Source organism: Epinephelus fuscoguttatus, linkage group LG6 (genome assembly GCF_011397635.1).
Source record: "Epinephelus fuscoguttatus linkage group LG6, E.fuscoguttatus.final_Chr_v1".
NCBI lineage: Eukaryota > Metazoa > Chordata > Actinopteri > Perciformes > Serranidae > Epinephelus > Epinephelus fuscoguttatus.
In genome coordinates this window covers 3,128,309-3,152,189 of record NC_064757.1, presented here as the reverse complement: position 1 = coordinate 3,152,189, position 23,881 = coordinate 3,128,309, and the positions used below count along the sequence as shown (strand labels likewise).

The window sequence follows — 23,881 nt, the reverse complement described above, 5'->3', positions numbered from 1 at the left end:
AAACAGACATATTTGCAAAATAATGAAAAATAATTATTTACAATGATTATTTCTTTGGTCAGAAAGAGAAGGTTTTTCTTCCAGAGTTTAAAATGTCAATGGCACATTCACTGAGGAGTTGTCTTTGCTTTGTTTGCTCAAAACAGCTGTTGATTTGCTCATACAAACACCACACACTATTTTGCTGTGTCACCTTTCAAAACTCATGAACCAGATGTAGTAGTGAGGCATCATTGTATTAGTGACAACTGTTGTGTGGTAATGCATAAACAAATGGATGCATGTGTGTACATGGTGGCAACTTTTGCAAATTTGCGCTAGTTTTCCTCTTTTACTGGTAGCATTTGACCCCAGTCTGGTAGCGGAACACAGAGAAAACCAGCTCACCTGCCCGAAGCCCAGGTCCTGAGGCAGTGTATGCTGAGAAGAGAGAGCAGTAAATGCTAGATTTTCCTCAGAGCAGCACTGCAGCGCAAATAACCAGGCAGAGAGCAGTTGGCAGTTAGTGAAGCACTAATCATTAGCATCAGATTTGTAACAGAAAACAAGACAGTAAATGGCTAAAAATATACCAACCCAATATCCACCAATAGAGGTAAATATTAAGTTGTATTACTGAAGTCAAAATCCTGTAGTGACATTCAGAATTCACAGAATAGAGGATTAAAAAGGCATGTGCCCTGATGTTACTATTCCAAATTTACCACTTATCACCACTATAGAACACCAGTGTTCAGTCAGTTTTGGAAAGGAATTTACCAATTATCATTGTCCTGTGAAAACTAACTCTCAAACATTAATTATATTAATACATTTTTTTAAAAAACCCATGGGTTTTTTAAGTTTATTTAGGTGAAAAAAATAAATCTCTATCCACAATGGAAGGAAAGTTGAATATATAGAGTGAAAGAGTATAGAGTAATATATGAAATTTACCTTGAATATACAGAATGAAACTTTATTTTATGGAATGAAACTTGAATATATAAAATAAAAGTTTACATACATGGAATAAAAGTTGAACATATGGAGGGAAAGTTAAATATATAGAAAAAAAGTGAATTTATAGAATAAAACTATGGATATATGAAATGAACCCTGAATACATGGAATTAAACTTGAATATATGGAATTAAAGTTTGAATATATGGAATGAAATCTTGAAAGTATGAAAGAAACTTGATAATACCGAATGAAACTTGAGAATATTTAACAATATCTGATATCATAAAGGAGCTGGCTCCATCTTGTGTTTTTGATTGATTAATCCGTGCGGATGCTGCTACAAAAAAGTGTGACGACAAGACCCCTTTAACACCTGGTATGAACATGCGTCCAGGGCAAACAGATAACAAATGGAAAGCTCTAAGTAGGTGTGAATACACCAAATGCATACTCAAAACCTGCTGCTTCCTAGACACAGCACTGAAGGACCATGCCTGGAGCTGCTTTAGTCCCTTGGGTTAGTTCAACATCTGCCTGGGTAGTACAAGCTAACACAGTAGCACCTGTTCAACTGTCCTTACAAACTCACACTGACACTGAAATGGCTCTAACTGTTACCCATTAGGTAACGTTAGCCGTGTGATGCTAATGATAAGCCCCGTCACTGTATGTGTGGGCAAACTCTCACCAACTGTTGCCGGCACAGAGCACGCACTCGTGCAGCAGCAGTGTCCTAGCGCTGGGGAGGCGCAGGGACCACACTGTGTGTTTGTCTTATGATGAACACAGAGAGAGAGTAAGACAGAGACAGAGAAAGGAGGGTCTGAGCAAATCTACGCATTGTGAGCAACTCTGCAATGAAATATCACTTTACCCATTTTAAATATAAATGGCTTAAAGTGTGCATATAGCACCATAAACCTCCTGCCTGGTAAAAACAACCACGCATTTGGTCTCTGCGAACAAAAATTATGTATATGTTTATTTACATTTAGCGTGAGGAAGGCGAGACACTTGAAATGTCACTCGAGTTGGATATGAAGTCGCCTTGTAATGTCAAAAGTGAACACAGACATAGAGCTGTCAACTTGTGAACCAATCCCCCAAGACGCATGTCAATGTCAGGTCTGAACTCTCTATGAGGAAGTAAGTATGAAATCTACTCAGCAATCCTAAGTAATAAAGACCTAATTAACACCCTATTGAATGCATGGTCAAGCCAAAATAATACTGGTAACGCTATTCTACGTAGAAATGTATTCACTATTTCATGCATTCTATTCTATTGTTGCCTCTTGTGTCTTGGACCATTTCAAGTGAACTGCCTGGGATTTTGAGGTTGATACTAATACTGGTCATTAAAAGTAAGAAAATCTATTATACTGACCAATAATAATAACGTTAATCTTTTTTTTCTCCAATAAATGATAATGCTCCAGGTCAATTTGGTTATTAAAGGCCAAGATATGTATTAAGCAGGACATTTTACAATTATGCAGTTAGGAAAGTTCCAGTTAGGAAATAAACATGTCAGTGCTCTCTGGTGGACAAACTATGCAATGTAGACAGTTCCTCCTAAAATACTCAATTCTCTGGTGTATGTGCACTTTTTTTAATTATCAGGAAATGTGAGCCAAGAGCCCTTTTAAGATAGGAATTGTGCAAATTTGCAGGAAAGCCCAATCAGCCAGTGTAAAAGGGGCTAAGGCAACGTAATTTCATTTACATGCACTGTCTCTATGTGTATGCATGACTGACAATAAAGTCGTATCTATCTCTTATGTGATGGTTTAGGTCCATCAAAATCAAACATCTTCTTACTAACAGTGTCGTCTGTCAGCACTGCAAAAACAGTAATGCTTGTTGCACTCTGAAGGCACCATCTACAGTCTCAATTGTTCACCTTTTCCCTACAAAAGCCCCTTTTCCACCAACATTTCCAGGAACTTTTATTACCAGGAATTTGTTTACCTGGGTAAAAGAATTCCTGGTAATCTGTGTGGTTTGCGTTTCCACCTCACTTCAAGTTCCGGAAAATTTATTCAAATTAGCGTGATGACGTAAATGATTCGACGTGTGCCCTGTATTTGGTTCTGCCAGCTTGGCTGGTTACGTGCGGGTAGAGAGAGTTGGGGCTGTTTGTCTCAGCCAACAGCTCAGTTTAAAAGTATTTTACGATAAGTGTCAAACTAAGTTAGTCAACATACAGACAGCTGTCATTAGAGCTTATTAGTAACAATTCACTATCAGCTGAACTAGCGTGCTGTCCTTGCGTAAGATGTAACGTTGGTGTCGGTGTATGAGCGACTGTGGGCGGAGCATATTGAATATCACTGTCTACATCACTGTCTACATGTTCAGCTGCTGAACACATGTATTGATTAATTACTGGCTTCTTACTCGCTAAGGGTTAATTTCACTTACACTAACGAGTGTAGCTGCCGTCAACTCGAGTCATTTTCGATTTGTCTTCACTTTGTTTCCGCTGTGTTTCGGATTTACTCCCGACTATGTTAACTGGCGACTTTCAGTCAAATGCGTCTATGGTTGTCGTGGTGACAACAGCTGTTTTCAACCAGGAAGAGAACTCGTAGCTGTCCTCGCGAAAGCCTCTTCATTCAATTTTTCAGAACAATATCAAAACATAGCTGACCTGATCTGTCTTTGGACTTTTGTTGGAGGAACCCAGTCACGGACCAACACTCAGTCGCGGTTTGAATCACACTTGTTATGACGGAATGATGAAAACAGAAAGAGGCCAAGTTGCTTTTCCTGTCAATTTAACTCCTATCTCTAATAAATTTTCTAAATAGGCCTACACAGTTTCGTCTTTGGTGCCCGTCTAAATAAACATGTGCCATATTAAAGAACCGTTCAGCCCTTTGAGACGTTAAAAAGAACATTTTCACAGGATTTGAACCCGCTCCATCATGGGAAAATAAATAATAGGTGCACGATTAACGTGGTGCGCCACTATTGCAACACCACCACAGATCCAGATACGCTAAAACATGTGTGTAGAGGAGATCAGCGCCGGCACAAAAGAACCAATACCGTTAGCGCTTATCAATAGTACAGTCTTTAATAATTTAGCACCGGGGCTAATTTAGTACTGGGTTTCGGTACCCATCCTTAATCAAAACAGAAACGAAGTGAAGCCTGTAGAAATGAAATAAAGTTTTAAGCGGCTGCCCGTACCAGAAGTGCGGAACACTGCAATTGTGTGTTCCACCAATCAGTGTTCTTCAGCAAACAGCCCCACCCCTCAAGAATTCAGGGTAATCTGAAAAGTCCTACCCCCCTACTAGGTACTTTTTCCAGGGTAAATTTGGGGTTGAGGGAAAGTTTTTTACCCAGGTAATTACGGTGGAAACGCGCAGAGGTTTTTCAAAATTCCGGGTAATTGATAAAAGTTCCTGCGGTGGAAAAGGGGCTAAAGACAAATCCTCACCTTGTCCTGCTCAGCCTGCAGTAATCTGGCCTGGTTTTGCTCACTGGATGTCTTGAGGGAGTCGTTCCTTTGTTCTAGCAGCAGGTTACTCTGCTCCATGTACCTAGACAACCACAGCATGACCACATTAATCTTGGGTACTACAAGCTAACAACAAAATCTTGATAATTTTTTAACATATACCAGTCAGTTTGGTCTGCTGTTACTGTTAATCAAACCAGATCAAATCACTGTGTGACAGACACTGACAACCGAAATATTCCCAGCCTTTTCAAACTATTTGCAAGACACCGTCCATTGCCTATCCTGCTTGAAACAGTAATATGTAAGATCAGATAGTGTACCAAGCAATGCCACTTATATTGTTTTTAATCATCCTTATCAGATACAATGCTTTTTTTCTTTTTTTTTCTAATGCACTCATTTTAGTTTCTCCTGGCATCAGGATTGGACTAAAACAAAAGCAGTGTTGGTTAACAGATTACTGTAATCTCATTACATTTGTCAGTAATGCAGTAATGTAACATGTTACTGTTTTAAATTCAGTTATCTCATTACAGTTACTTGTGCTGCACAAGTTTCTTTACTATCTATATAATGGATGGAAAGAAAAAAAATTGTCAAACATGCCAACATCAGTGTCACTGTCCAGTGTGCCCATGGAGAGGCTCCTCAGCCTTTAGTCTGTGCTGACTCCAATGAGGAACAGGCTGTCTGACAAACAATTTGAGAGACTCCTCCTCATGATGTATAACCACTGTTTAAGTGATAAACAACAAACAAACTAGACTAATCTGCTATTAAGCCATGGTTTGGTGAGCGAGCAACTCAGGTGAGTGTGTTTGGCCCACTAAATACTGATCAGATGCCATTTAAACCTGTTTTTTTGCTTTCAAGTCTGCCATCATCTAATAATGTTCAGAATGCTAGTGTCTATACTATTTTATTTTGGCCTATTGATATTTTATTTTGAGACAATTAACATTATACTATGTGGAGTTAGGAAGGCTGACCTCTTTGTATATTGATATAGTTTCATTTGAGGCAGTTATAGCCTGCTGCATTCTGCAATCCTTGCTTAGCGCTGTTATGTGGGCGTATGGAAGGTTTAACGTTACAATATTGTTAACTTGCATTTATGTAACAATGCATTTCAGGCAATGTTGCAAAGTAACTCAAGATTAACAAGTAATGTAACAAAGAACATTCTACAGAGTGTAATTAAGTAAAGTAATGCAATGTAATGTAATGTAATGAAGTGTTGTTATAACTAACAAGTAATGTGTGACACACCACTGTTTTGAGTAACAACCCAACACTGACTGAATATGAGGCAGGTTAGATTTAAGACATTTGTAATGGCACTCTGAATTAAATTTGAGACCAATTTTACAAAAAAACAAAAAAAAAACAAAACATGGATCAACATCAGTTACTTGAAGTTGTGGACAATATTGCCCAAATGTTTATTATTTATTTATTTAATTTTTTATATACTTTATTAATCCCCATGACGGGAAATGCAATTTTTTTCACTCTTTTTGTCATTAACACACGGGTCCGAAAGACACACACGCACAAACATGATGTTACAATATAAATCACGACTTTTTGAGGAAAATATCTGGCAATTGTTAAGGTTTTCTGGGCCATTTTGTGTTTCTAACTCCACATGTAGGATTCCACTGCCTTGATTCCCATTGTGCCTAATATAAAAAACCTTTTTGTATAAAATACACAGAGCATCATATGTATTGCCTTGTACCAGCTTTAGCAATGCCCTGAGATCTTGTTGAATTTGCACTTCCCTGTCACAGTGTACAGCTAACTAGCGGACAGCGGATCCTTTGCTCTGAGCATCCTGATCGGGCACAGAATACGAGTGTTTTTTGGCTGCTATCCTGGGGCCGTATTCACAACATTCTAAGATACTCACAGGGAGATCCTAACTAAGCCTAAGCAATTTTAGTAAGGAGTCTTAACCTAGGAGTGATTTAGGAAAGTTTTCAGTGCAACTCTAAGCAAGTAAGGGACAGAAACATTTATCACCCTTTGTGAGCCTGCAAGGTGTGGACACCCAGTGGACATGAAATGAACTACTAACTGTGAAAGTGTTCCCATCGTTAGTGCGATCACTCAGCTGATGGAAGGATGAGACAGACTCAAGGCATCACTGCTGCATTGGTGCATTTGTCCAGTTTTTCCAACTATCTCAGTGATGTGATCATTTTATTTCTGTTGTTACAGCCTTACTGTGTTGGGTTTGAAATATGTGTGTATGCCTACAGAAATCGACCACAAATATTATCCCTGCATTATCTAACCTGTAGCATTTCATTTACTCACTGTCATCCAGTGTTCGGAGAATATTTCCCATACCTCTTTGTCTTTCCACCATTTTCTCCTCTGCTTAAGAAACTCTTAAGCCTCTTAAAAGTCCTCCTCTCTAATCCTAACAGTTTTTCAACTTAGGAGCTCTTTTAAGGTCTAAGAGGCTTAGTGAATAATTTTTATCTTTACAAGGACCTAGTCTTAACTTTCAGGGGGAAATTCTAAGAAAACGTCACAGTTCTAAGAATTTTCTTAGAATTTCCAGGGTTCCTACACATTTGGAATTTCAAAATTCCATACTTTTCCATACCCAAATTTCCAGACTTCTCGGTTGTTGTTTTTTTTCTCAGAGAATATGCGACATCTGAGTAAATATATCAGTGTATCATATTTCACATCATATTTAATTATTCTTAATAGCCGATTGTAGCCAAGTACCATAATGCAGTGATGCAAACACAGGTATGGTGAAAAAAGAGAGAGCCTCTGAACTTCTAGGGGGCACTTCTAGGGGGCACTTCTAGGGGGCTTTCTTCCGGGGGGGCATGCCCCTGGACTTTTCGTCCGGGGGCATGCCCCCCCGGAAGAAAAGTTTGACTATTTTAAAGTTAAAATACATCAATCTGGTGCACTTTGGGAGCAAATTTAGGAGGCTAGATATATGAATATATATGAAGAACTTGGTGTTTCTGTAAACAATTTTGGCCACAGTAAGCTAAATATCTAAAATATGCATTAACCAAGCTAAAAAGGCCTGAAAATGTCATGAGCAAAAGTCCCCAGTTTGCTAACAAAGTGACAGTGTTAAAAAAATATATATATATATATATACATATATATATATATATATATATATATATATATATAGATAGATAGATAGATAAAAAAAATAATAAATTTTAATTTAAATTTTATTTAATAAATAAATAAATAGATAAAAATAAATATAGGCTATATGTTCATCGGTCAGTATTAATATTTTATTGTTCCAAGTTTTCTATTTCCACTCTGATTTTGAAACAGTTTCTAACAAACCGAGAGATGCTTTATAACCACACTAAACACATATCCTAATGATGATTTTAGCTGCATTTTAATGGTGTAAACTTTATTTTATCCTCAGAGTGACAGCTGACAATGTGGATGATTTTATACTCTGCAGCTCAAAATAACACCTGATAACTGGAAATAAAAACTAAAGACATAACCCACATTGTTAATTAGCTCCCGTGATTATAAATGTAACATTTCGATCAGATAGACCTCATCAGTCATTAACTACTTTTACACTCTTTGGTTTGGTAGCAGAAACAGTGTGGAATTATTTTAAAGTTCCATTACAGTATGTGATATTAAGAACGATTTCATCCTGTCATCAAACTAAATAGCGAAAAATACTCTGTACTTAAGTCATAATAATTCTTAAATATGCCTTAGCCTGCTTTTAATATTTGTAAATTATTATTATCATCATCATTATCATTATTATTATTATTATTATTTCTAGTCTCTACATCTGTTAAATCAGACAAGCTGATGTTCGCAAAATTGTTGACAAGGATTTTTTATCTGTTTTATCTGTCTTATTTTATTCTGTTGTAGCCTATGATTACAGGCTGTTGTTACTCACTTTTGCTCCTTGGGATTAACCTTTTGGTTGTTATTTGGTCTTGAATATCTCCAAACAACGGATCCAAAAGCATCTTGGCATGTTTTTCCACAAAATCCACAAAATCTTGAAATCTGATTCTCCTGCCATTTCTCTGTTGTGTCTCATAAGCTGTGGTTTGCCACTTTTCCCGGAGTTTGTAGGGTAGTTTGGATGCAATTAGCCTTAGGTTTGATGGGGTATCAAGCTCTTCCAAATACTGTAAATCTTGCATTACATTATAGCATCTTCTCAAATACATCGCATATGCATGCAGCATTTTCTCATCCTCAGCTTTAATCGCTGTCCAGTTCAAGGCCTTTTCCAGGTAAGCATCAGAAATTTTCATCTCATTCCCAAAGTGTTCTTTTAAGAGGCGTCTTGCTTCACTATAGCCCCTACTCACATCCATGTGCAAGCAGCTGCGAACCAAATCTCTTGGCAAACCAGAGGTGAACTGCTCGAGATAGTAAAGTCTGTCTTGATTATTCTTAGTCTTGTCTTCAATCAAGTGTTCAAATGCATGGATAAAAGATTGATATGCCAGCGGGTTACCATCAAACACAGAAATCTCTCTTGCAGGTAACAGAGACAGTTTTTGCTGTGAGACAATGAGTTCTGCAATATCACTTTGTCTTTGAATAACCACATTCAAGTTATCATGATCAGCATTAACAACCACATTATGTGCAGAGTGATTTATTATTTGATTTTGAGTATGATTTGCCCTGTGGGTCTTGTGTTTTTCGGTTGTATTCTTGTTTTGAGGTTTATTTTGATCCTCTGCTGTGTTGGTGCTCCTTGTAGGTGAAGGTCTGTAGAGAGTCATAATACTCAGTCATGCCATCACCCGCAGCTTCCTGATCCACCTCATCACTTTGAAGGACCTCTATTTTAGCATTTGATGCTGCGAGGTCTGCTTCCAACTCCATTTGCTCCATCTTTGCTTTCAGTCTTGCTTCCTCCAGTTGCAAGGTGTGTTTTTCTTTCAATGCAGCAGCTCGAGCCATCGCAGCAGCCTGTTCCGCTTTGGCCTTTTTTAACTCTGAGGAGACTGAGGAAGATCTTGAGGCTTTTGATCCAGACTTTGATTTTTGAGACACATTTGATATGCTGTCAAGTGGTCCAACTTTTGATTGTGCAATTTCCTTTTTCCATGTTTCAACATCTCTCATGAAATAATGCAGGTTAGTTATTCTGGGTTCATACCAGTCATCGTAATCATGTTCCTTTTCCTCCTCTGATAGCAGCTCTTGCACAGATTTATGAGCATTTTTGAATTCATCCACGACTCCTTTAAACGCTTCAAATGTATCATTGACTTTATTAACATTTCCATCATCAGTCACTTTGGTGTGCATGCTCCCAGTCTACCTCTGCGCGAAGCAATGCGCGACTTCAACACGTCCTCAGCGTCAGCTGCGGTCTCTGGTGTGCCAGGCATCTTTGCATATATTCACACAAGTTCCTTCAATTTCCATTCAAATCCTCCACACAACATTCCAACATCCTGTTGTATTGCCATCCACATCCAAAATCCACAACTTTTCTTTGCACAGTGTTCGATTGTTTCTTTATAGCGCAGCGGTGCATTCATTCATAAAGCCGGTCAGCTGATTTTACTCACGGCTCGCCGACTTTCTTCGTCTGTAGACAGGGAGTGATCGGCTGGATCCTCTGACTTTCTGTTGTCCTTCGAGTCTTTCAGTGGATTTTATCTACTTGTTCTGGCTACTCTTGCGTTAAAAAAAATGTAAAACTAGCAGAGTAGTCTTCTGAGGAGGAGGTCTATGACTCGCTAAATAATAAGCACTCGCGGAGATCTTTCCAGGTTCAAAAAGGGTGATGAATTTATTTACATAAACAAAAATAATCTCCGTGGTTGACTTCATACAAAAAACAAAACAAAAAGGTTAATTTAGCGGTAGATAAAATGTCTCACTCCTCACTCCTTCAACACAAAAAGCTGACAGCCCCGGACCCAGCTGTACTCTATCCTTAATCATGGGAGGAGGAGGGCTGTGAGCTGACTGAAAACAATCAGAATAAATTATCATTTATCTGCAATATATATCATCTACCACTTCCAATAATTAATCAACATTATTATCAGCATTATTTTCATTTCCAAAAAATTAATAAATATGAAAAAATATGAATTGGCTCCAAAAGATAGGCTACCGTTTCATCTCATATGAGTATGAGTTCATGATGATGATGTCGCTCCTAATTAACAACTCCGCCTCTTTCTGAAGAGGAGCCCTGCAGTGTGCGAGCCTTTTCTTTACCTGCTCAGCCTTCCACATTTTTGAGCTCAGCACCTGCACAATTTTGTTCATGGATGTGTGTGCTTTTTGCTGCTTTGTCAACTCCGCCTCTTTCACATGAACGCGCTCATTGCTGGAAAACACAGAGATGACAGAGCAAGTTGATAACCAGCTTTGTAGTACTGGTTATCCTGGATGGGCGCAGTTAGGTTCTGTGAAGCCAGCACACCTAAAGAAAGCCTGGCTATGTTAAACGTGCATCGTAGTACAGGCCGACCGGGGGAGAGCGAGTATCAGAGTGGAGACAGTGGAGTGACGGACCACGGGAGAGAGAAAGGCAGGTGAGCAGTGACACACATCCTGCAACTAGAGTTGCTTTACCTGCGACAGCTGTTTTATTTTTATTCTCCCCTTCCTCAATGCAGTTCCATCATGTAGCGTGACAAAAATAGGATTTATTATGAATCGTTAAGGGCATCTGTCAGTTAAATTATTTTTGGAAATACCTAATTTTCTATTTTAGAAAACAGTATTTTAGAACAGTGGTAGCTAATAGTCTGGAAACATAAATATTTTTCCATACTTTATTTTTCATTTTCCATACTTTTTAATACCTGGAAATTGATCAAATTTATTTCCATACTTTTCCATACTTTCCATACTTGCGTAGGAACCTTGAATTTCGTCATTAGGAGCAACTCTTAGCACTAGGAAGCTTTGTGAATACGGTTTTAAACATATGAGCTCCACATTATCATGAGGAAGAGATCACATGCTTTTCTACTGCAAGTGACACAAGTGGAAATATAGGTAGGACATAATGTTCTGGGCTCGTATTCACAAAGATTCTCAGAGTCCTCTCAGAGAGCTCCTAGCTTAGCCTAAAAATTCCTAGCAAAGAATCTTAACTTAAGAGTGATTCAGGAAGTTTCTGAGAGCAACTCTGAGCAAGGAGGGGACAGAAACTTTTATCTTAGTGAGGAGGTGTGGTTGACTCCATTGCTAGGTGTGATGCAGTCTTCTAAAAGCTATGATTGGTTGTTACAAAAAGGAAAAAAGAAAAAAACAAAACAAAAAAAAAGCGCTCCTAGTAATGAATGTACAGTGAAATCAACCGATCATAGAACTTAGACTGTATTAAGAAATGTGTAATCGTGAAAATAATTTTATGATGTGATGATGAAACTCACCAAAATTAAATTAATTGTTACACAGCTTCAAAATGTTTGAACGTACCTCATTAACATGCCGATTATTATATTGATTTGCTTATTGTTATGTTTACTCGCCATGCTGTTAATTTTACTACCTAATCTATTTGATATTAATGGTGGACACAGACTCAGCTGTCAGCAATTAATTCAATTCAGTTCAATTCATTCATTCATTCATCTTCTAACCGCTTCATCCTCTTGAGGGTCGCGGGGGGGCTGGAGCCTATCCCAGCTACATCGGGCGAGAGGCAGGGTACACCCTGGACAGGTCGCCAGACTATCACAGGGCTGACACATAGAGACAAACAACCATTCACGCTCACATTCACACCTACGGACAATTTAGAGTCACCAATTAACCTAGTCCCCAAATCTGCATGTCTTTGGACTGTGGGAGGAAGCCGGAGTGCCCGGAGAGAACCCACGCTGACACGGGGAGAACATGCAAACTCCACACAGAAGGGCTCCCATGCCCGGGATCGAACCGGCAACCCTCAACCCTCAATTTTATTTATAAAGCCCAACATCACAAATCACAATTTGCCTCACAGGGCTTTACAGCATACGACATCCCTCTGTCCTTATGACCCTCACAGCGGATAAGGAAAAACTCCCCCAAAAAAAACCCTTTAACGGGAAAAAAAAAAAACGGTAGAAACCTCAGAATTACTGTGATTGCTGGCTTCCTTGTAAAAAGCGGTTTGATTTGGCAGAATGACCAAAACAATGAACGAAATGGAGGAAAAAAAGAGCGAGAAACTGGACAGAAGAGCAGTGCCTGCTGTTGGTACAGCTCGTGAAGGAGAACTAATGAGTTTTAAGAGGGAAATTCGGTCCCGGGATCACGGCACAAGGGAAGAGGCAGACTTGGGAGCGCATTGCCCGACAAAGCAATGTGTCGTTCCCCCTCCTTTTACGCACAAGCGATGAGTGTGAGAAGCGCTGGTACGTGCTGCAATCCAAAGTGAGAGCGGAGATTGCAGCTCATCCCTGATGAGGTCAACCACAAACATTATCCCTGCCTCATCAAGCCGGTAGCATCTTATCAAATCACTGTCGTTCAATATACGGAGAATATCTCTCCTTCCTCTCTGTCTTTCCGCCATCTTCTCTGTTTAAGACACTCTTAGGCTTCTTAAAAGCCCTCTTCCCTCCTCTTAACAGTTTTTCACCTTAGGAGCTCTCTTAAGGCCTAAGATGCTTTGTGAATAACTTTTATCTTACCAAGGGAAAATTCTAAGAAAAATCTTAGAATTTGAGGAATTCTACGATTTTTCTTAGAACGACGTCACTAAGAGGTACTTTTAGTCTTAGGATTCTTTGTGAATACGGGACCTGGCCTTCTGTCGATTAGGGATGCACCGAATATTTGGTAACCGGATATATTTGGCCGAATATTGCAAAAAAACACACATTCGGTATTTGGTAGAATAAGTTAAAAGCAAGGCCGAATAATAACAGCGCGGTTTTGATAACGCAATCAAACAGCGTGCTGTGACGGGCGGATTAAAATGTCGGCAGTGTGGCGATCCGCCCGTCACCGCACTTGCATTTGCGACTAAAAATATTTTTGAGCGAGCAAAATACGCTTACGCCAGGGCCACACCGCCCGCGGAAGCGCCACGAATAGCCTCGAAGCGCTGAGAAGTGAAGCCAGTTTCCTTTCGGCACCCATGTTAACTGATTGTGTCATCCACACCGGCCGTGCCGCGCAGCTCCACCGCCGGTCCTGCAGCGATCAATTCGGCGTCTGGTCTATTTTCTGCGCGAGCCGCGAGCAAATGTGTCAAGCCGGGCAGTTAACCATGATGGAAAAACAACAGCTGGGAGCAGAATCGCTTGACGACCGGTGTGGAGAAATGCGCATCTGATGTGAACGGAGGTGCTCCGGCTCGCGCGAGAATTTCAGTGCGCTGCGCTTCGCAGGCAGTGTGGCCCTGGCGTCAAATCATTCAGCACGCTGTGCGAGCTGCCTACAGATTTCAACCACCAGCAGAAACGAGAGGCAAATCCCACCGATTGTGGGTTGAACGGGGGTCACAGACACAGACAGTAATGTATTCCTGTCAAATACGGCGGCCATCAGCTTACCGGCGAGGAGAAGTCGGCTCCAATAATATCCTCTTCTTGGCGTGTGGACTGCCCAGAAGTACCTAAACAGCCGAGCCAGCCAAACACAGAGGACCTCTCAGAGGTTTCTCAGAGGAGAAACGAGCCGTTCACGGCCCACAAACCTCACCGCACTTTAGGGACTTTTCTTTACTTATGAAGGGGAGGAGGGTGGCTGGTTGATTCTTATTTTATTTATTTATTTTATTTTGATCCCCCCATGTTCATCACTCATTCACTGTTTTTGAAGTATGAATAAGTCAATAAGTAATTTATTCCATTGAAATATCATTGATGTATTATAGAAAAGTGATTTATCTTTTTATAAATGACAAAAGGCACATCTGCCTCATTTTTGCTGTGATATCGTGATACTACTCAGAACCATGATATTTTCATTGGTATCAAACAGTGGGTCCCAATTTTGGTACCGTGACAACACTAATCTGGAGGGGGTTCATCTGCAAAAACTAATGAAAAACTAAACAACGATATTCGGTATTCGGTACTCGGCCAAACGTTTAGTATTATTCGGCTTCAGCCACAAATTTTCATTTTGGTGCATCTCTACTGTCAATCATAATTGGATCAGGGATGAAGAAGCTCTCCACAACTATGTAGTTGCCATCGGTGCTGGCCCCCCTGGTAACCCTGGTAACCTCAGCTCCGAACTGATGATACAGCTGCCGCAGCTACATCCAGGCTGACCTCATCAGTTCCAGCTCCACATCCCCCTTCGGAGGACCCGTGGCTGCTGCTGGAGGCCAAGCCAAAATGGGCGAACAGCAGTGCAAAGGCTACTTTCACCTTCAGTCCTAATCCGAGGCTCAGAGCTAATAGCTCCACTCCCAACCAAGAGCCATGGTCCACAGTAAATGGTAAAAGGTGAGAGAGGTCCAGCCTGATACCTGCTCCACTTTGCGAGCTCCAACTGGAGAACAGACATAGCGTCTTGAGTGTTGAGGAATTCCCTCCGCTCCAGACTGTCCATTCCTCTCCTGTTTGCCCTCTGACTGATCTGCTGCCAGCAGCCCGGGGGGACTGCCCCGGGACCCTCGTTCAGGTCCGCGACCTCCTCCTCCCGGCGCAAGATCGTGAAGGAGGCTGCTCTCAGGGTGAGACGCTCCGGTGGTCTTCCCTGCCGTAAAGGGTCATGTGAGCCCCCAGCCACAGCTGAGGCTGTGACCCCACCTCACACTCTGCCAACAGTCCCCACAGAGCAGCAGTGCTCGCCTCCTCGTCCACGTCCCTTTTCCCCCCCAACTACCGCCATAGTGGGTGACTCCATAACCAGGAACATTCGCTTTTTTAATTCCACCTCCCACTGTTTTCCAGGAGCCACCGTCACAAAAATCAGAGATAAACTCCCGGAGCTACACCTCCAGCATTCTTATATGCGCTGAAGCCCCAGCTATCTGGCCGCAGCGGAGGGGTCACTGTCATCTACAGAGACAATTTCTTTTAGCCTGTTCCCTGTGGGGAATTCTCCTCCTTCGAAAACTTAACATTTTGTGTTAATAATCACCAGCCGATTTTATTCCTTTTAGTTAACCGCCATCCTAAGCCCACTGGCACTTTTGTCTCTGAATTTTCTGACCTGCTCTCTCTGCTTTTACTTAATTATGACCAGGTCTGCATATTGGTGACTTCAACATTATGTTTGTTGTCCTGGTGATGCTCTTGCGGGGGAATTTCTTAATCTTTTAGAATCGTTTAATTTTGTTTTACATTCCACAGGGCCCACCCATGAGAAGGGCCATATCTTAGATCTTGTTATTTCATATGGTCTGAAGATTGATAATGTGGAACTTATTAACACCTGTATATCCAATCATTTTAGTATTGTTTTAAACTTGTACTCCTCTCCTTCGCCTAAAGTCTCACCTGCCCCCACCCGCTCTCGCATTATGAACTCAACAACAGCAGCTAAATTTTCACATGCTTTTTCATGCCTCTCTTCCAAACTACCTCTCTCCCATGATACCAACCTCCTTCAATGACCTCTGCCTGAATGCAATGGACTCAGTAGCCCCAGTCAAAACCAGAACCAAAATCAGTCTCTCCATGGTTTAATGTCCATACCCGCTCCTTAAAAAGAGAGGTACGCAAAATAGAGCGTAAATGGAAGTCCTGCAAACTTCAAGTTCACTATGAGCATTTGAAAAGCCTAATGAAAATTACAATGCTGCAGTTAAGGACGCACAAGCAACGTTTTTCCCCAACTTGATCTCCCAGAATGCTCAAAACTCTAAAGTGCTGTTTCAAACACTCAACCGAATTGTTGGCGCCCCCACTAATATTAATTTACATGCATCACCTGAACTCTGTGAGCAATTTTCATAATTTTTCACTGAAAAAATTGAAAACATTAGATCTCACACCATCAGCAGTCGACCCCACAATTCACTTGTCCTGGAACCGCCAGCTCACCAATCCTACTCTCTGTCAGTCCTCTGCTCATTTAGTTCAGTGTCACTAACTGATCTCAACACAATGGTGATGCGCATGAAATCCTCCTCTTGCTTTGGATGTGGTCCCTACCAGACTACTGAAGGAGATTATGACCACTGTTGGTCCCTTCATTTTATTTATTGTCAATCACTCTCTGACCTCAGGTGTGGTTCCTGCTTATTTTAAATCTGCTCTAATTGAACCTCTGCTTAAAAAACCCAATCTAGACCCATCCATTCTGAACAACTACAGACCAGTCTCAAAGCTCCCCTTTTTTATCAAAGATCCTAGAAAAAACTGTATCAAACAATTAATAAATCATCTATCAGTCAATAACTTATTTGAAAAATTCCAGTCCGGCTTTCGATCACTTCATAGCACAGAATGAGCTCTCCTTAAAGTTTGCAATGATCTCCTGTTGGCTCAAGATGCCAGCGAGTGTTCCATTTTAGTTATCTTGGACATTAGCACCGCATTTGACATGGTAGACCTTGATATCTTAATTGACAGGTTACAGAAATGGGCAGGAATCACTGACGTGGCCCTGAATTGGTTCAGGTCTTACCTTTTTAACAGATACTCTACTGTATCTATAGCTGGCTCTGTTTCTTCCCCCACTAATGTCTCCTATGGTGTCCCCCAGGAGTCGATCCTGGGCCCTATTATCTTTTCCATTTACATGCTCCCTCTAGGTGACATCATCCATAAATACAACGTCCATTTTCATTGTTATGCAGACGACACAGAGTTGTACATCCCAATCAAGGCCGGTGATCAGTCTAATATAGCAGCCCTCCACAACTTTATCACAGAAATAAAATACTGGATGTCAGACAATTTTCTCCAACTCAATCAGTCAAAATCCGATGTCATTGTTACAGGTCCATCCACAACAAGAAAACTAATTTTGGAAAGCCTTGGCGATTTAACACCTCTTGTAAAACCCTCAGCCAGAAACCTCGGCGTCATTTTTGACCAGGACTTGAACTTTGAACTTCATGTAAAAAAAAAAGTGGTCCAGACATGTTTTTATCATTTGAGAAACATTGCCAAAGTCAGGTCTTTTATCTCAGCCACAGATTTGGAGAAACTCATCCATGCTTTTATTTCTTCATGCCTCGACTATTGTAATAGCTAATATACCTGTCTCAGCCAGAAATCACTTCACCATCTACAGTTAGTACAAAACGCTGCAACTCGGCTTTTAACTAGGTCTAAAAAATGTGACCACATCACCCCTGTTTTGGCATCTCTGCACTGGCTGCGTGTTCATTTTAGTATTGATTTTAAAAATATTTTATTTGTTTTTAAGGCCAGACTTGGGCTTGTCCCTTCCTATATTTCAGACCTTTTATCCTCACACAAACCAGCTCGCAGTCTGAGATCCGCTGATAAGGCCCTGCTAGCTGTTCCAAGATCTAGGCCTTTGCAATCAGGGCCCCTAGACTCTGGAACGATTTGCCTGAGGAAATCAGGTTTTCAGAGTCTGTTCCTCGTTTTACCTCACTCCTCACGACACTTTTACAGGAAGGCTTTTATGATGTAATGTCTACGTTGATGTAATGTTTAATTTGTATGTATTTTGTGTTGATATTGAGTGTGTGCTGATATTTTATGCTGTAAAGCACTTTGATATTTATATTGAAAAGTGCTATACAAATAAAGTTATTATTATTATTATTATTATAATTGTGACATTTTTTGACTCACCTCTGGTTTTGGTTGATGAGCTCCCCAATCTTACGGTTTTGCTCCTCAATGCGAGAGCTTTTCTCAAAGACTTCCTTTTTTAAACATTCATTTTCCTAAAAATAAAAGAGAGTTAAATAAAGTGTTTTCAGAACTCAGTTTGATTTCTGATGATTAGTCTCAATACACCAAAAGATGAGATAGGAGAATCAATATTTGTGTTATAAAAGGGCGGAGGAAAAAGACTCAAGACCCTGTACCATTCAGATGTGTACCTGGACAATTCTTTGGATGTTGTGCATGATCATTGAGGTTTCCATCGACAAACTAGGAACATTCACGGAAAGATTTCCCTGCCTTTGGAGGTCATCTATCTGTTAAAGTAAAAACAAATAGAATTACTGCCCCACAGTTGTATGCCTCCATGCACCAGTCAAGTTTGTCTTACAGTTTACATTCCTGTCTACGAAAACGTGGATGCGTCACACACATCTCTCTCCCAGCAGCACAGAAGATCTATACAATCAGCACAGTTTCAAGGTCGACACCAAAGATTAGTGTCACTAGCCCTTTTTAGATAGGAATTGTGCAAATTTGCAGGAAAGCCCGATCAGTCAAAAGGAGGCCTACTTTTGTTTATACAGAATGCGCCTTTTTTGGGGCAATGGGGGGAGTGAGCAAGTAACAAAATGTGTAGCTTGGCGTGTGACGTAAACAGTGACATCGGAGGGAAGCCACGGCTAGTCAGTCCTTCGGCGATTCTCTCATAAGTCGGCCCGTTCTTCACCGTCCCCGTCATTTGGCGGTTAATGGCCTCTTCATTTGCGAGGGCAAGGACGGCGCGCGATTCCTTGTCTCCCAGTTGCTCATCTTGCTCATCTCGGTCTGTCAGGTTTGCATTTCCCTCTTGCTACTAGCTGCTCGCTAATTCCTGCTATCAGCTGTATCCCGTATATCCACCGCCAGTGGCTTGCATGTGCGGCGCCATCAACAGCTCCTCCCACAAGTCTTCAGCAGCCCCTTCCATTGCGGAAGGCTGCCTCGGTGTGTTTAAACTAAAAGGGTTCCACCAATATGACTACCCTACGAGGCGGAAAATTGGACACCTCGGATAAACTTGCCAAACCAGCTCGGTATGAAATGTCAGCACTTCATCATTATATCACATATCTGTGTCAAATTTTGACTTATGAATTTTTGGGTTATGGCCAACAACATGTTTTATGAGGTCACAGTGACCTTGACCTTTGACCTTAAACTACCAAATTCTAATTAGTTCATTCTTGAGTCCAAGTAAATGTTTGTGTCAAATTTGAAAAAATTCCCTCAAGGTATTCTTGAGATATTGTGTTCACAAGAACGGGACGGACAGAGGGCCAGACAGACAGACTGAGGGACCACTTGACAACATAATGCCTCTGGCCATGGCTATTGCTGGTGTGGAGGCATAAAAAGACAAGAACCAGTTGTATCTCCTTTCTATTACAGCCTCATAATGAACAAATACAGCGAGCATACCTTGGAGGCTAGTTGATCCACTTTATCTGCTACTTTTCCAACAGCTAACCGGATCTCTGTGTTGTGTTGTCGGGCCTCAGTCATCAAGAAGGAAGTCACATCACTGGAGCCTGGTGAAAACAACACAATCACAGAGCTTTCCATTTAACTGTCTTGCGGTTGTGTAAGTATATTTGATTAATGAGGCTGCAACATGAAATGATAAAATGAACCCTTAAGTTCAAGGTAACAGTTTCAGGGACTTAGGGTACAGCCTTACTGAGAAACATCACAACATTCTAGAACCCTCTATATACACACTCTACTGGTTTGATCCTTATGGCTTCCTTGTAATTGAATTGGTGACTCTTACCGATGTATGGAACAGTTTGTGTAGGGAAGACCTGGCCAACAGGCTGCAGCTGAGATGGAGCCACAGAGGTCTGTGTGTACGAGTAAGGCTATGAAACAACACAATGCTCTGATGTAAAGAGATACTGAATGACAAAGTTTGTCTATGATGTACTAACTGATGATAAGTCAGTAGGAAATATACTAAAATCTCACCTGAAAGGCATGGATACTGCCTGATAGCCCAGACTGTGGGGCAACAGTGGTCATAACAGGAAGTAAGGCAGAAGGTGGAGCAGCGTGCAGATGAGGATGTACTGCAGGAAAAAAAACAAATGAAACAGCTCAATATGATGTACACCATCATATGAAATTGTGTTTTTGTAATGCTGAGCTACAGGAGGAATGCAGATATGAACAGGTAGAAGAAGCTTACTGTGTGCTGAAGCTAGAGCAGCAGCGGAGATCTGCACTGGAGATGGAGCTGCAGGCTGATCCTTTGCTCTGCTGCCACTGGTGTCCTGTAGATCAATGCAATAGTGGCAGAAAATCAGTCACACCAGAGTTGAGATTGTCATTTGACAGGGGCAAGTCAATGCAAGTGATGAACTCCAGTATTTTAATACTCCTATGATTTGTAAACCTGTAAAATCGCTAGAGTGCCCCTTTAAGAAGATTCAGTTAATAAAAAATTGATATATAAATACTGTAACCTCATTTGTCTGAGCTTTTGTACAGACTGTAGCAATAGGAGTTCATGTTTCTCATTCTAATGTTTTTTTTTAAACACATACCGTAAAACTCGGAATATAAGTCACACTGGCATATAAGTCGCAGTCTATTTTTTAAGGTCTCAAACAGGGAAAACAAGGTTTTATATTACTATTTGTTAATAAAAACGTTATATAAGTTATTCCTACACTGTTTCCCTTTATTTTTAATTTGAAACACATTCAAAACACAATAAACTCTTAAGCAGCTTTGGTTACTTTTCAGATTGCAATTTTCCAAACAACCTCTTCAGGAGGTAAAATTACGGTATAACAACATCTGAGCCATAAAAATGAGTTTAAATTAACGTTAAACTTCTTTTTTCTTTTTTAAGAAGACAGCATTACAGTACCTTATTACAGTGTGGGCTGTAACTATACATGCTTACTCAAATCCCAAAAACGAATGAGTTTAAATTACTACGTAGCGTAGGGTGACCATATTTTGATTTCCAAAAAAAAGAGGACACTAGGCCGGCCACAACATAGCCTACTTAAATGATACTCGCAGTTTACTCAAAGATGCCTTATAATTTTAATATATTTAAAATTTATATGTATAGATAGAAAATTCAGTTATATTACAAAATAATATCTCTCAAAGACAGAAATTCAGATAGGCCCCTATAGATAGGGGACACATACACACACTAGAGTGTGGCGATCTGAGCCCAACGGTACCCGACGGGTCGGGCCGGGTTTGGTCAAAAATGTAGTTATAAATTGTATTCGGGCTCGGGTCGGATTTGGTCAGCTTTCAGTGAAAATGTAGTGTAAAAATAAATAAAATCCTATTGTCTGTCCTGTTTATTGCTTGGGCACTGTTATTTACGTGACAACACCTGAACATAACACACACAGACACACATTGGCTGTTTGTTTCTACCTCTCTCCTCGCTGGAAGTCTCGGACCTCCAGCCGCCTGCCTCCGCCTTGATTAAACGCTGAAAATAAAATAAAAGAGGGAGACAGGTTTTTCCTATTTTATCTTTTTTTTTTTTTTCTCCCTCTCCTCTCGCTGGAAGCGTCGGACCTCCCGCCTTCCGCTCCCGTCTCAAACATGGAGGTCTCCCTCTCCACAGCTGAGCACCCACGGCGCACGCCCTGTCTGTCAAATAGCCTGTAACCACTGTGTGACACAAACTCAGTGCTTTGGTCATTAAATAATGTCGGGCTCAGATCGGGTTCGGACAGAAATATGCTGCCCGTGCCGCACTCTAACACACACACACACACACACACACACACACACACACACACACGGAAAACCGGACATTATCATCAGTTTATAAAAGACCCCCGGACGCCCTGGACGGGACGTGAAAAGTGGACGTGTCCGGGCAAAAGAGGACGTTTGGTCAGCCTAACGTAACGCCATCTTGTGGGTCAAATTACCTATGTCAGCATTTACCTTGGTCTATAGGTCGCACTGGTCTATAACCCACACCCAACTTTCTAGATGAAAAAAAAGGGGAAAAAAGTGTGACTTATACACCAAGTTTTACGGTAGGTATGGGTTTCAGTCATGAAATGTGAGGCTGTCAGGCTTACAACAAAATTTTAACTCCCCGTCAAAAATCATTTCAGTTCTTTGCTATGATTAATATTCTGTTTAAAATGGTTTCCCCACATAAAAAGCAATAATAAACAAAAAACTCTTAAAAGGGGCTGGAAGCACATCTCCTCTTTCTCCCTCAATGAGGTATTATGGATCTGGCCTCTGCCCCGCCCACCATAGCTGCTTGCGGTAGGTTTGACTTCCGTGTTCCGCTTTCTCCAGTGCTGCAACTGACAACTGAAAAAGCAGTGCACATAAAGATAGCTGGCCTTAGGGTTACAGGAAACATTGTAGCAACTCAGACATTCGTGTTTGAGCCTTAGTCAAACCCAGACTCAGATGAGGAGTCTGTTGTGCACAAAAATCCATGACTGGCAGATGTGTCAGAATGATAAGTTTACTTATCATCTTTTACTTGTTGTTATGTGAATGACCTTTGACCACAATAATTATCAGTTCATCCATGAGTCCAAGAGGATGTTACTGCCAAACTAAGGAAATTCCCTTAAGGTCTTCTTGAGACATCTTACAGTGTTTCCCCTACCATTGTATTAGGGGGGTGCACACGGGGTCCGAACCTGACCTGAGTCTGACGCAGTGTGTTACCTGTTATCCTGTTATGGATAGTGTGTAAAAGACCATCAACACACTGCTGTTACGCACAGTCAAACATGCTGCTCGCACAGCAACGCAGCACAGCAATGTATACACACGCAGTTGGAGCGGAGCCTGTGTTGCGTTCAGGCGTCACATAAATAACAAATTCCAGGCCATAGCACAACACAGCAGCATGTCAAGTGGGCCAAACCCAAGCAAATTTTTTCATTTGTTATCCGTGCACAGTCATCACCCCCCTTCAGTAGAGGAATGTAAAACACCTTTCTAGTGACAAACTTTGTGTAGATACAAGTCAGTATAGTCAAAGTCAGACATTTTAGGGACATAAACATAAGAAAAACACATTTTGAGTGAAGGGGATCTTGAAAGCATGACATTTTTCCATTTTACTATATAGGACCTCTAATCAACTCAATATGAGGAACAAAACAATGCATTTTGGTTTTCTGGCATTTCTTTCCTCTATTGAACCCCCCCCCCAAAAATAACTGAGATGAAAATATATATATATATTTTTTTGAAAGTCCGACACCCACCATGTCAGCTGCAGAGGCCGGACTGCTTAGCAAAATTCTGTCCCTTGGAAAAATGTAGTTTATGACCCCTGATATATAACATACACATGATATACAAACAGTGCTTATTAGTTGATACACTCATTGTTGGTTTTGGCCTTTTCATGGAATTTGTTGTTGACAATAGGAAAAATATACAATATTGGCACACTTTAACACCCACAGAAAAACCTCCCCCAGGATTCTGCCTACCAACCTCAAGCTCAGAGTCACTGGATTCAGGCTGGCTGGCCACTCCTGTCAGGAAGGGCAACATGGGCTGGCCCATCTTTGCCATGCGAGAAATCAGCTTGGCTTTTGTGGCATCTGGATTCTGAAGTTTGAAAAAGAAGTCTTCTTTCAATACCAGTGCTAAATAACATAAGACACTTAATTTTGTAGTAAGCTGGTAATAAGGAAAAAGCAGT

General features: G+C 40.8%; 1 protein-coding gene across 3 annotated transcripts in view; it reads right to left on the bottom strand.

The window, feature by feature from the left end:
- The window catches only part of fkbp15b (FKBP prolyl isomerase family member 15b), a 70,350-nt gene that overhangs the window by 26,345 nt on the left and 20,124 nt on the right, over nucleotides 1-23,881 (bottom strand). For 2 of the 3 annotated variants that reach the window (XM_049578762.1, XM_049578764.1), the window contains exons 12-19: nucleotides 23,671-23,787; nucleotides 20,390-20,474; nucleotides 20,170-20,270; nucleotides 19,976-20,063; nucleotides 19,624-19,733; nucleotides 18,381-18,479; nucleotides 18,127-18,221; nucleotides 4,397-4,499 (exon numbers count right to left, since the gene is read on the bottom strand). In XM_049578762.1, the coding sequence (XP_049434719.1) occupies nucleotides 4,397-4,499; nucleotides 18,127-18,221; nucleotides 18,381-18,479; nucleotides 19,624-19,733; nucleotides 19,976-20,063; nucleotides 20,170-20,270; nucleotides 20,390-20,474; nucleotides 23,671-23,787 (798 nt within the window). The remainder of the gene's footprint in view (nucleotides 1-4,396; nucleotides 4,500-18,126; nucleotides 18,222-18,380; nucleotides 18,480-19,623; nucleotides 19,734-19,975; nucleotides 20,064-20,169; nucleotides 20,271-20,389; nucleotides 20,475-23,670; nucleotides 23,788-23,881) is intronic. The other variant, XM_049578763.1, reaches the window with a different exon arrangement.